General features: G+C 38.6%; 1 protein-coding gene across 2 annotated transcripts; it reads right to left on the bottom strand.

Moving 5' to 3' along the window:
- Window positions 1-1,821: 1,821 nt before the first annotated feature.
- LOC104106347 (lysine-specific demethylase REF6) lies at window positions 1,822-12,935 on the bottom strand. Of its 2 annotated transcripts, none has more exons than XM_009614873.4 (7): window positions 11,871-12,935; window positions 7,475-7,553; window positions 6,909-6,976; window positions 6,645-6,795; window positions 4,714-5,396; window positions 3,964-4,593; window positions 1,822-3,379 (listed from the first exon to the last, which is right to left on the bottom strand). In XM_009614873.4, the coding sequence occupies exons 1-7, from the start codon at window positions 12,688-12,690 to the stop codon at window positions 2,082-2,084; spliced, it is 3,729 nt and encodes a 1,242-aa protein (XP_009613168.1). In that variant the 5' UTR covers window positions 12,691-12,935; the 3' UTR covers window positions 1,822-2,081. The 2 variants fall into 2 exon arrangements, with proteins under 2 accessions (XP_009613168.1, XP_009613169.1); XM_009614874.4 differs by having other exon boundaries at window positions 1,822-3,376; window positions 11,871-12,934.
- Window positions 12,936-13,293: the final 358 nt, after the last annotated feature.

Here is a 13,293-nt window from a genome sequence, read left to right as displayed (position 1 = left end):
GGTTAATATCAAATATCAAAATGGAGTCATACTGAAAAAAAAATGCACTGGCTAAAGAATTTTTAAAATTTTTAGATAGCCGACTAAAATGAGTTTTGAATTAAGGATAATATTTTTACTTATATTATTATAAAAAGAATTATTATTGAAAAATAAAATTTTAGAAATTAAAATTTTAAAATAGAAATATTGTTTGAAAGATATCAACACACCAAATAAGAGTTCAAGTGGTAGTAAAAGTGTCAAGTCATATCCAATGAGTCCTTCATAGTCTCAACCTTTGATTGTTTTGCCATAAATATAAGTTATTATTTTGCTTCTTGACTATTTTTAGGATCCAATGACACCGACGAGAATTGTACCAAAAAAAAATAGAATTATAACTAGGAGATTTGAGAAATGATTAATCTTTTTAATGTAGTGTTGCTTAATTAATATCCAATGATTATCTATATTTATCGAAAAAATTTAAATTTTAAGATTATTTACATATAATCCAAATAATTCAAATATTTGACATGGTTAGTGTCCGCGCATCCACGCGGGTACTAATACAAGTTAAACTAAAAAGCGATAGCGAATCTAAAATAAATTTTAGGAGTTTCCTAGATAGAAAGTTCGAAGCTCTAGCAAAAAAAAACTATTTTTTCGGAAGTAACATAATATTACATTAAGACATAATACAATAATGGATTTTATTTTCAATAATAATATAATCTACAAAAAGTTTTACAATGCTATCCATCCCCTAGGCCTAGGTGCATCAGTGACCGCATTCCACCATTCGAAGCAAGACGAATAGAAATATGAGAAGAGATTTGATAGTAGCACAAAGTGCAAAAAGTTGTTTTGTGGCACTCTTCACATGATATGAAATTTCCTCGAAGAAAAAAAATTCTTCAACAACTTTATGGGGTCGTTTGGATCTTAAAAAAAAAAAGTTTTGTTGGGATTAGTTATGCTGGAAATAAATTATATTAGAATTAATTATGCTGAGATTAGCTATCCGGATATTATTTCTTATTGACTGTTTGATATACTGTATTAATCGGAGATTGTCAATTTTACTGCTTTATCCTGGGATTACTATTCCATGATCTAGCGGGTATAAGTTATCCCAATATTATTTTTATAGCATGTTTGGCCAAACTTCTAAAATCAGTTTATTTTGAGATGTGTTTTTTCTCAAAAGTGATTTTCTTAAAAATACTTTTGGTGAAAAGCAGTTTGTGTTTGACTAATTAATTTGAAAAGCACTTCTAAGCAAAAATTCCTATTTGGCCAAGTTTTTAAAACGTATTTTTAAGTATACTTTTCTCAAAAATACTTTTCAAAAAAGTACTTCCGAGAAAAAGTTATTTTTTCTTGCTTCGTACTCAAAAACACTTTTTTCTTCTAAAAGCTTGGCCAACACTTCAACTTTGAAAAGAAAAAAAAGCTTGCAGAAGCTTAGCCAAAACTTATCCCGGGATTAGTAACCAAACAAGGATAAGGCGGTACTAAATTTTTATCTCACGAGTATTTTTGCTTATCCGTCATACCAAAAGAAAAACTACTTTTAGAGAGGTAACCCGCAAGAAAAGCATTCTTGCACATATTGCACCGCTTATTTTTTTTTTTTTTTAAGTGTTATATATATGAGTATACATATACATACGATATACTTACACATACATTAAACACATACATATACATAAACATATACATATACATACTGTGTTGTGACCCAAACAGTCCTCTATTTGTAACACCACAGAGTAAACTCACATACAATAAGAACATAACAAGAGTCCAATGCTGCAGCAACTGAACAAGTGAAAATGGGAAAAAATAAGAATCCACTTCCGGATTTCAATTTCAAATGTTAAATTCCTTGATTTTGGAGATAATTCTTACAAGATTGAAGCAATTGAACTACTTCAAATCAATGAATGGAACCAATGAAGTACCCCTGATTGAGGAGAATTATCTGGTTCCAAGAGAGAATTACAAAAGGAGACTTTGATTCTAGACCTACTCCTATGTCTGTTAATTGAACAACAGTTCCATCAGTCATGTCAAATTACAATTTCCGTTTTTGGTCAACCTCTTCCCTTCTTCGAAATGTGACCTGTCTTCCGCTTGTGACGACTGAAATCTGACACAAAACGAAATGTCTGACCACAGCCGGTCTCAGTACAAACATAAGGACGTGCACCTGTATGAACTCTTATGTGTTCCGTTCGAGCCCATGCCCACTTAAACGTCATCTTGCAGCCTTTCCAAGGGCATTTCAGAGGACGGTCGTCCATATGAACACGTCGATGCTGTACCAAATACTTGTGTGAGAAGAACTTCTTTTTGCACCCTTCGACTGGACATACGTTCTTTTTATGCAATGAAAGCTCCTGCTTTGTGCTAAAACTCATACTGCACCCTTCCAAGTCACAATGATATTCTCCTTCCTTATCCTTCATCTTTTTACTAGTATTAGCCTTCATTACTGGATCTTTCTTCGAATTGCTATTAGAGGAAGGGATTTTGACCTTAGAACCTTTCTCTGCTTTCTTGCTTTCATTCTGCTGCTTTATTGGAGCTGGTTTGGGCTTAACCAATGACTCTTTGCTCGGTTTTGGCATCCTTTTCCTCAGACGGGTGCTAGGCCCACCATCCGGATCATCATTAATGGGTGAGCCAAATCTCTTCTTCTTATCAACATCCTCCTCTTTAGGTTCAGGAGTCTCATATTTAATCCTCTTACTCCTAAGATTAGTTTTTCGTTGCTGCTGAGGGACATTACTAACTGAAGAATCATCTGCTATTAGTAATTTAGAATTCCTTTTATTTTCTACTCTACTCTTCCTCTTTTTACCAGTTCTGGCGACAATTTTAACAGTCGGAGTCATTTCACATGGCCTCTCAGACTTCACCTCAGGCTTAACCCGGGCAGAGATGCTATTGTTGTTCTGTTGTTGTTCTTCATCAGTATCCCTCCTCTCAGCAAGCAGAGGATGAACCTGACTAGACATCCAAACTTTCCCACACCATTTCCCAGCAACAACTGCTCTCCTCTGCTTCCCTGACCCCCTGCCAGTCCCAGTATACTCTGATTTTTCATCTGGAGAACTACGTCCAAATGCATTGTAGATAATGAAGTTACAAGGCATCTGTTTACTGTAGAGTGGAGAGCGGCTTAGGTTGGCACTGTAGAAGAGGTTGATGTCTAATTTCACAGTCCAGTCTCCATTGCCATGTATGGCCTCTTCAACTTCCAAAGCTGATTGTATCATTTCCTCATCTTCTTTAGTTGCCTCGCGGAATGAAATCTCTCTCCAGAAATGATCTCTCCCCAACTCTTCAGCCACTTTTTTAGCTTGAGCTTCTAGCTTGGGATAGTCTGCTAATATTTCAACATGTGTCAAGGGTATGCAAAAGAACCATAAGTGACTGAACCACAAGATCAGAATAACTGGGTGACGCCAACACTATAGCTACATGAGTACATAAAGAACTGTTTTAACTTCCAATCTTACCTTTTATCGTGCCAGTGTACAATGATATACCACTTAAAAAACATCAATAAAATCACATATTCTCTTATGTTTCTTAAATACCCAAAATAAAGTTTATCTGTAACCTTTTCTTTCCTAGAGAATAGTAGCAGTTTCACTTCATCTTTGACATCTTGACGGAAAAAGCTAATGCAAATCAGTTATCTGATATAACAGATTACTATTAATAAGTAAACACTCAGGTGCAACTTCCAATGGAGATTAAATTAAAATGAAGAAACTAGGATCAAAGCTTTTCTCCTAAATGAACTATGATAGCCTTGCTTTAGATCAACACCCTTATCAAAAAAAGTTTGAAAGAGATAAAGCAATTGAAAGAGGGCTTTAAATAATAGTGAAGAGAAGACATGTAAGAGCTTGTCGCGGCAAGAGTACCAAAAAAAAAAAAGAAAAAAAAAAATTTAGAGCTCACCTGGATGACAAAGAAGAGAAATATGTACTCCACCAACTTGTCGGAGCTGTTCTTCTACTTGTACAGCATGCTGGAGGCAGAATACATGTATTCTGAAAGAGTCTTCATCAGATGTTGAAGTAAATTGCATAGGCCCATTATCAAATGGAGCAACACCATCGCTATTTGCTATTTCCCCTCTATGGGCAAACGGGATACAATTTGCACCAACTTGATGGGATCTTAGCTGATGCCTCGACCTATCTGGCAAAGTATTTGACTCCCCCGACGGGAGATTTCCACTCTCCAAGTGAACGGAATTATCAAGACTTTGACAGTTTCTACCACCAGATACAGCTCTTCTTTGTCTGTGGTTTGCATAAGGATCAATAACTCGTAGAGAAACCTCATCCTCAAAATCCATTTGTCTGCTTTCACAAGCTTCAACAGGAATATTTGCTTCAACCTCATCTTCATCAGAGTCTGAAGAATTAGCATAATTTAAAGCCAACAGGCCGAGGGAAGAAGTTTCTTTGCGTGCTTTGGTACTTGAAAGCACTCCTACGCTTTCATTATTCAATTTCCGAATTCGATCAGATGACTCTATCGGGACATTAATCAAGCCACCTGGAGCCCTTTTAACTAACCATCCTGCAATCAACATATAAAGTTCAACTATAACTTGCCCCGCAAACCAAATATGCGAGTAAAAAGAAAAAGACAGAATTTAAAACATTACATATTGCACAGATCATTTCATGAAGAGGATACCTGAACTGGAATCTGATTCTGCAGCATTTGCGTCCCTACTGTTAGCAGTTACGCCACCTACATTTCCTGTCCAGTCATTGAAGTTGCGATAATCAGATGACATCAAGTGATGGGCAGCTGCTTCTGTTGGTTGAATTATGGCCACACACGTATAACATAGGATCCCACAAGTTACACAAGAAAAAAGTCCATGCTCTGACAGCGTATCACATCTGTAAGTCATTCCTCTTTCAGGGTCCAGATTCTCCCTTTCGGTCTCTGGAGAGGATTCAGCCTCATCTCTGCCAGATTCTGGAAGTCTGTTACCAGTATGCCAAGACGAGTGCTTTCCCTTCTCCAAAGAGACACTTGCCAATTGTTTCATCCGCTGTTTCCTGCCTAGCATTAGAGCATCAGATGCGGAATCTGTTTTACTCTTCACCTCATGATCTGGACTGGATAAGCTGGGGAACCTGGAGTTTACCTTTAACTGGGACCCAGCTACTGAATTGGAGCCAATAGAAATCCCTGAATAGTGTCGAGGGAGAAGTACAACAGGTGATCCTTCTCCAAGAATATGAAGAAGATAATTGTTACAGTTCAAATCCTCAACAAACAGTTCTTTGACCAACATATCTCCTTCACTCTTCTTCTTGTCCTTTAGGCGAGAACTCCTTGGTTCTATTCTAATGTTCTTTGGTACTCTGCAGTAGAAGATTAAAGAAGCTAAAGAAACCAACAGAGAGACCATTACCTAACATAGAGGATGCTCTAAATAGATTGTTAACCATATTCAATAGTTTTAAACCCACCATACAAGCATGCAAAGAAGCAGTTCAATCAAAGATATATAATCAGTCTGTGTGACTCTTCAGTTGCAGGGATGCACAATTTACTATCTATCCACTTCAATCTAAGACCGTATATACAAAGATGAATTATCAGGAAGGATGCAGTCTATTCATGGTTCCCTCCTCCAAGCTATAGGAGATTATACAACAGAAAGAACTAGCAGCAATCACAAGAAATGTAATCCACTAAGAGTGGGAGAACACGCTTAAATCTGGTAACTTCAGAAAGAATCTGAATGTAAGAATTAAGATGCAGTCACTTCTGCACAAAACCTGAAACTATCACTGTGTTGGCTATTCAAGATCTTAACCACTGTCATTTGCTAAAACAGAAAACAAGGATCAGTGAATGATCAAAGCTGTATTTGTCAGCTTCGCTACATGGGTCCAATTTCCTTGCCGATGTTAGGAACAATTAATATATGGTCTCATAGAATAAACATGGCGATACAATGTCACAGTTAAAACTAAGGAAATAAAAGGTCAAAACCATAAAATATTGCAATCAATTCCTAATCTTTCATGATGGTCTAACAAGCATTAAAAGGTCAAACACATTTTAACAAGAATAGTCAAGACACATCCATAGTGAAACTACTACAATTGAAATTTTGAGTTCGTACAGAATTCAGGAGGAAACATCCTTCTTCGCAAACAGATCATGGAGAGAGGAAACAGAAGGGATGATAAAGCAGGCTTCAGGTAGCTAGAACCCACGTGCTTAAGCAAACAATCTCCAGCAAAGACTTGATGCATGAATGAATGGAACTATATTGATAAAAGAAATGCTCGTTTATCAGACACTACACATCCTATGAGTTTACAGGAATAATACTTCCCTGCATCTTGAAGTGTAGATCGTATTGTATATACTGATACATCTTATACAGCAGATGCAATAAGGAAAATTCAGCTCCACGACTTCTCAAATATGGCGATAGAGTATTTCAAAAGGCTTGATAAATGGGATGTCTTTATACTAGTAATCTGTTTTTCTCTTTGCGTTTTCAATAGGCAGTCTAATACAATTTACCCTAAGATTTCAATAATCTAGGAATGGTAAAAAAAAAAAAAAAATTTACCTATAGCAAGAGAACAAACCTTGAACAGAGTGAAAGTGCTAGATCATAAAGCAACTGGAAATGTGACACCATTGGAGGACAATTAATTGATGCTCTACGGATTGCAGCGTCTTTTGCAACTATCAACCACCCAGGAGTAGCAATATTAGAAGCCTCCCCGCAATTAAATCCTAAATTTTAAAATTGTAGAAAGCCCAAGAATTGTCATTCTTCTTCCTTCAACAATTACTGAGCAACAAATAGATCCAAAGACATAATTACATCTAACCAAAAAACTGCTTACCGTGACTAAACCCTGAGTGATAGGCTCGTGGAAAGGTAATAACAAAATCTCCGGCATTTTGCACCAACCTGAATTCAAATAGGATAGTCAGGACTAGAAATGGTGTGTTGCCACCAGAGGTATATTATCATGCATTAACCACAGAAACGATGTGTCTCTAGGTTCATCTAATAACATTTACTGTGAAAACAATCAGAAGGCTTTAAAGCAATCCTTAATATGTCAATCTAACACAGCTATAGCCCCTCCATGGTTGAAATACTATCGATCAATTTCCCCCAATACCAGGTCAATTAATGGTTCACTGATAGATGTCTTTTTTTTTATAAGATTTTCTATTATAAGGGTTCACAGATAGATGTCTTCTCCAGCAGAAAAGACAACAATTGCCTTCCTCTTATTCCACTTTAGTTCTCTGCATGATCCACTTCAGCCTAAAAGCTTACAAAATATATCCTCCAAGTATAAAAACAAGAAGCGATTAAAACTCCAGAGGTCATGCAAGCAAGTTTAATTTGTAGACCCACCAATAACACAAACAGAGAATGCAAACATCAGTATTTCACCTGCAGCATGGAATACCAGCACTAAGCAGTACTTCAGGTGACATGACTGTGGTCTTCTCCCCAAGTGTAGCAAAGGTAACTGAAAGAAAATGCAAAATTATGGAGTTCAAGCTCACTGAGTATACTGGTTAAAAATGTGTTTGTGCTCAAAACAAAGCCTGTAATCAAATTCAAGTGTCAAAGAAAATAATCTCAATCTTCCCTATGCAGCCAATTAAAGTGAGAGAAAGCAATGGTTTCAGATATTAAGACCAGAGTTTCAACACGAATAAAAAAAGAGAAGCGATATGACCAAAGTTTGGTGGCCACTAGCACATATTATCTTGGAAAACAACAGAATACAGAGTATATTCTCTTCTTTTTTTAAAATAATTACGGGTAAAGAAAACAGTCATATATACAGCAGAATATCTTCATGATGTGTTGTAATTCATTGTAAAGCTTATGCGTATAGTCTAAAAATGTCATATCTCTGTAAGCTTGCAGCAACAAGGATGAATTGATGCCAGAAGGGATAAAAAGACAGAAAGTGGATCTTATTACTTGTTGTCAGCTTTAACATAACACACAGAAGCCCAATCTTGCCAAAAGCTCTCAAGAACTTTAGCCACAGTAATTGAGGGCATGGACACAAATAACATAAAGTATTTTTTTTTCTTTAACAACAACAATAACAACAACCCAGTAAAATCCCACTAATGGGGTCTGGAGAGGGTAGTGTGTACGCAGACCTTACCCCTACCCCGAAGGAGTAGAGAGGCTGTTTCCGAAAGACCCTCGGCTCAAAAAAAACAAAAAGACAAAAGGACAAAAAGGGAGACAATATTAGTATCACAACAACACTCATAGGATAAATAGGAACACCATGAAATCCAGAAGAAAGATGCAAAGCAAAGGGAGACAATATTAGTAAATATTAGTATCGCCACAACAATCATAAGAAAAATAGGAACACCGTGAAATCTAGAGGAAAGATGCAAAACAAAAGCGATAGCTAGTAAATAGGACATGCACTAAAAAGCGAAATAGTAAGCCACAACATTGCCACTAGCTATCTTAGACAAAAACCCTAAATTGCTAGTCCCACAATGGTACGAAGTAAGACACGACTCAACTACCTCCTAACCTACAACCCTAATACTCGACCTCCACATCTTCCTATCAAGTGTCATGTCCTCAGAAATCTGAAGCCTCGCCATATCCTGCCTGATCACCTCTCCCCAATACTTCTTAGGCCGCCCTCTACCTCTTCTCGTGCCCTCCGCAATCAGCTGCTCACACCTCCGTACCGGAGCATTTGGGCTTCTCCTCTGAACATGTCCGAACCATCTAAACCTCGCTTCCCGCATCTTGTCATCAATGGGAGCCACATGCACCTTCTCCCGAATATCATCATTCCTAATCTTATCTATCCTAGTGTGCCCGCACATCCACCGCAACATCCTCATTTCTGCTACTTTCATCTTCTGGATATGTGAGTTCTTAACGGGCCAACACTCAACCCCATACATCATGGCCGGTCTAACCACCGCTTTATAAAGCTTACCTTTGATTATCGGTGGCACTCTCTTGTCACACAAGACTCCAGATGCTAACCTCCACTTCATCCATCCTACCCCAATACAGTGTGTGACATCCTCGTCGATCTCCCCTTCCCCTTATCCTTGATAACCGAACCAAGGTACTTGAAGCTGCCTCTACTCGGGATGACCTGCGAATCAAGCCTCATACCCACGCCCACTTCCCCTGGCTCAGCGCTGAACTTACACTACAGGTATTCCGTCTTCGTCCTGCTCGGCTTGAAACCCTTAGACTCAAGTGCCTGTCTCCAAACCTCCAGCCTCTCGTTAACACCGACTCGCGACTCATCAATCAGAACTATGTCATCGGCGAATAGCATGCACCATGGCACATCCCCTTGAATATGGTTTGTTAACGCGTCCATCACCAGGGCGAATAAGAACGGACTGAGCGCAGAACCTTGGTGTAACCCCATTACAACCGGAAAATGCTCAGGGTCACCTCCTACTGTCCTAACCCGAGTCTTAGCCCCATCATACATGTCCTTAATCGCCATAATGTAGGGAACCGACACATCTTTTGCCTCCAGGCATCTCCAAAGAATTTCTCTAGGAACCTTGTCATACGCTTTCTCTAGGTCAATAAACACCATGTGCAGATCCGTCTTCCTCCCTCTGTATAGTTCCACCAACCTTCTAACAAGGTGTATAGCTTCTGTAGTCGAACGACCCGGCATGAACCCGAACTGGTTGTCGGATACAGACACTGTCATCCTCACCATCTCCCACACTTTCATGGTATGACTCAGTAATTTGATACTCCTATAATTGTTACAACTTTGGATATCACCTTTGTTCTTATACAATGGAACCACCGTACTCCATCTCCACTCATCCGGCATCCTCTTCCCCTTAAAAATAATATTAAACAACCTAGTCAACCACTCCAAACCTGCTCTCCCCACACACTTCCAAATTCCACCGGAATCTCGTCTGGACCGGTCGCTCTGGCCCTACTCATCTTACGCATAGCTCCCACGACCTCCTCAACCTCGATACGCCTGCAATACCCAAAGTCACGGTGACTCTCGGAATGCTCCAATTCGCCTAGCACAATATCCCGATCCCCTTCTTCATTCAGAAGTTTATGAAAGTAAGTCTGTCATCTCCTCTTAATCTGGGCATCTTCCATCAATACTCTACCATCTTCGTCCTTGATGCATCTCACTTGGTCCAAATCCCGAGCCTTCCTCTCTCTCAACTTGGCCAGCCGGAATAACTTCTTCTCTCCACCTTTTTTCCCCAATTCCTCGTACATTTTTTTTTCTTTAAGGTGTTCTAAAAAGACAAGAAATATGTTTTCAAAAAAACAGGGATGGTAGAAAAAATGTGCTTCCGCCTCTGCAGTGTATATAGCTTAGAGATTAAAAGTGCCTTGTCTGCCTCTCGGTTGTTTCGCTCAAAGGTCAGAGGTAGCATACTCCCTTCTCAAACTTCATGCAATTCATTTCCTACTTTGCAACTTTTTAGAATTGCATTGACACTTTGTGCAGTAACTAAACTATGAAGTTCTATGACTTAAAAGTCAAATCAAGAATTAGATGGGATGAGGAAAAATATAGAGGAAAGAAGGCAGGTTAACTTCTACCAAACAAGGAAGAAGTATCATTAAAGAGACATAATCCTCTAAGCACCTTAACTTCCTGCCCTGAAGTAGTTATCTTTAGTAGGTACTGTTACCTAATTCATGTAACTGTGAGACTCTTTACAGTTTAACCATTTTCCATGTGACTCAGTTCCATATATGCCAACAAAGCCAAAATATCAAGAACATCAAGCTAAAGAGACACAGCAGAAGATTTGGCGGGATAAATGTCCAGAATATGAAAGAGTCCAACATATTTCCACAGTCTGAAGCAGAGATACATCTAAGACAGCTCTACTTTACATGCAACATCACAATAACAACCACATTATTACACATGTTAATGACAAAATCAGTGAGACCCAACTACATTAATGCAGACAACCAAGAAGCTCCAAGTGGCAAGAATTTCCTCTCAAAATGATTACAGTAATTTCCCTTAGAAAGCATAGCACTGTCTCAAAACTGTACACCATCAGCATTTGTGGGGTGATTCACTAGGAGTTACGTACAGGTTAATACCAGCTGCCGCCAACTCTCTAAGTTCCAATTTTCACTCAAGTTAGGCTTCTCATATTTTTATATATTCCTCAATTTTAGAACCATGAGCCACTTCTGAAATCACAAAGAAAAAGGGCAGCCTGGTGGACAAAGTATCCTGTGTTCACGCAGGATACATGGAAGGATGCACCTAAAGGAGGCATGATATAGGCAGCCTACCCTGATGCAAGCATCAATGGCTGATTCTACGGCTCGAACCTGTGACCTATAAGTCACACGGAGACAACTTTACCATTGCTCCAAGGCTGCCCTTCATTTTCAAAATCACAAGGAGATCAATATATAACTAGAGTCTAGAATTAATCTAACATCAACAGAGGTCCTTCATTAAAAAAAGAAACAAAGTGATCAAACCTATTGCAGAATACTACACTTGGGTAAAGGCAAATTATATATATCAACACCTGTGATTATCCAACAACATACAAACACATACTTGTACAATATCCCTGAACAGTGTAACACAGAGCTTTAAATTTTTTTGGGACGGAGTTGAGCATATCTGTTTGCTTCATAGAATAATAGAGGGGCCCATATTTAGTTCAATGTTGCACAATTCACTGCTTGCAAACAACTAAACAAAATAAGGGTACTGACTTATGCTGGTTTCCCATAATTTAAGCAGGAAACAGGACAAAACCACTTGAGCAATATCAATAGTAAGACTCACCAAGAGGATTAGTTTCTCCAGCATAACCATGGACCCTGATCACCTCCTCAAAAGCCACAGCTGCATCCCTGGGCACACCGTACCACGTCTTCCCGGCACCCATATGCAGGTAATTCAAGCTATGCAAGTCATGATCCTCCACATGCCAAGCAAACCAACTAAACATCATGGCTAAATACACCATAGGTGAAGTTACCCCTGGGATCTCCTCTTTCATGAACTTGAGTAATGACCCTTTTGCCCTTGACACCCCTCTCATATTCCACTCTGTGTCAGCCAAGGTAGTAACTACATTTCCCACCTTCTTAGGGGCAAATGCAGAACCCGGCATGTCATTTGCATACTCAACCGAGAAGGGTTTATCCACAGTGGCTTTCCAAAAAAGGGTTTCAATTTCAAGGGGTGAGGTTAAAGCCTTCTTGAAATTCTTTTTCAAGTAATTCTTCTCAAAGGCTTTAGCTTTAGCCTGAAATTCCTGAACAGTATAGTTTTCTCCGCTCTGCCAAACGGGTTTCTTAACGGGTCGGTGCTTCCTTGGGCAAAACCCGATCTGCTGCTGCCTAGTGGTGAATGTTGGACCCCCATTTGAACCGGACCGAGCTGAAAGTGACCGGTTTAGATAAGCAAGAGCGGTCTTTTTGGGAGGTGCAGGTACTGGGGGTACAATTTTGCAAATTCCATACTTTGAAGCTTCCTTTTCGATCTTGAAAATGTAAGCAATGGGATCTTGAAATTCTTCTAGGGTTGGGTGATACTCTGGTGCTACTGGTAGGGTTTTTAGCCATGGAAATACCTCTATGTTACCACTTGCCTCTGCCATTAATCAAATTTTTTTTGCTATATTCAAAGCACATATATAAGATCTATAGAAACATTGTGGTAAGAGAGATAAAAGAGAGAGGAGAGAGAAACAGCTGTTGAGATTCTCTATTCTCTAATTTTTTCTCTCTTTGGTATTTATAGCAGAAGAGGAAGTAATTTTTACAGTAGCAGTTAGCTGTGTGTTAGTAGTGAGTATTTTAGTTTATGTCCTCTGTTCTTTGTGCCGAAAAAGAAAAACAGAGGATAGAAAATGGGCAGAGCAGGGGAGTTGTAAAACATGTGTGGGGTTTTACCCGGGTTTGGAGCTCACTCTTGAAAATGACACCCTGTTTTTACTGTATTCACTCTTTTGCCGATCATAATTTCTGTAATTTTTTTTTAAGAGATCACTAATTTTATATCCAAATAACACCCTAATTTTACTAATCCAAATTAGGTTCATTTATTCCTTAAATAGCTTCTTATCAGTATTTTTTTTATTTTCAAAATGGAATCGAGTCTTCTAATTAAATCAGTCGATTAGAGTGTAATTTTTAAAAATGCTACTATGGCACAAACTAACCACAATATGGTAAGTGAGGCAAACTGGCATACTGCCTTT

This window comes from Nicotiana tomentosiformis, chromosome 3 (genome assembly GCF_000390325.3).
Source record: "Nicotiana tomentosiformis chromosome 3, ASM39032v3, whole genome shotgun sequence".
Taxonomy (NCBI): Eukaryota; Viridiplantae; Streptophyta; class Magnoliopsida; order Solanales; family Solanaceae; genus Nicotiana; species Nicotiana tomentosiformis.
The sequence above is the reverse complement of the archived record's forward strand: the minus strand, read 5'-3'. Positions and strand labels throughout refer to the sequence as shown.

Excerpts from the sequence above, each read along its gene's own strand:
- LOC104106347 (XM_009614873.4), bottom strand. The coding sequence starts at position 12,690 with ATGGCAGAGGCAAGTGGTAACATAGAGGTATTTCCATGGCTAAAAACC. Across the intron at positions 7,554-11,870 it reads TGGAGAAACTAATCCTCTTG|TTACCTTTGCTACACTTGGG; the intron begins GTGAGTCTTACT and ends ATTTTCTTTCAG. Across the intron at positions 3,380-3,963 it reads TTCTCTTCTTTGTCATCCAG|CAGACTATCCCAAGCTAGAA; the intron begins GTGAGCTCTAAA and ends TTGAAATATTAG.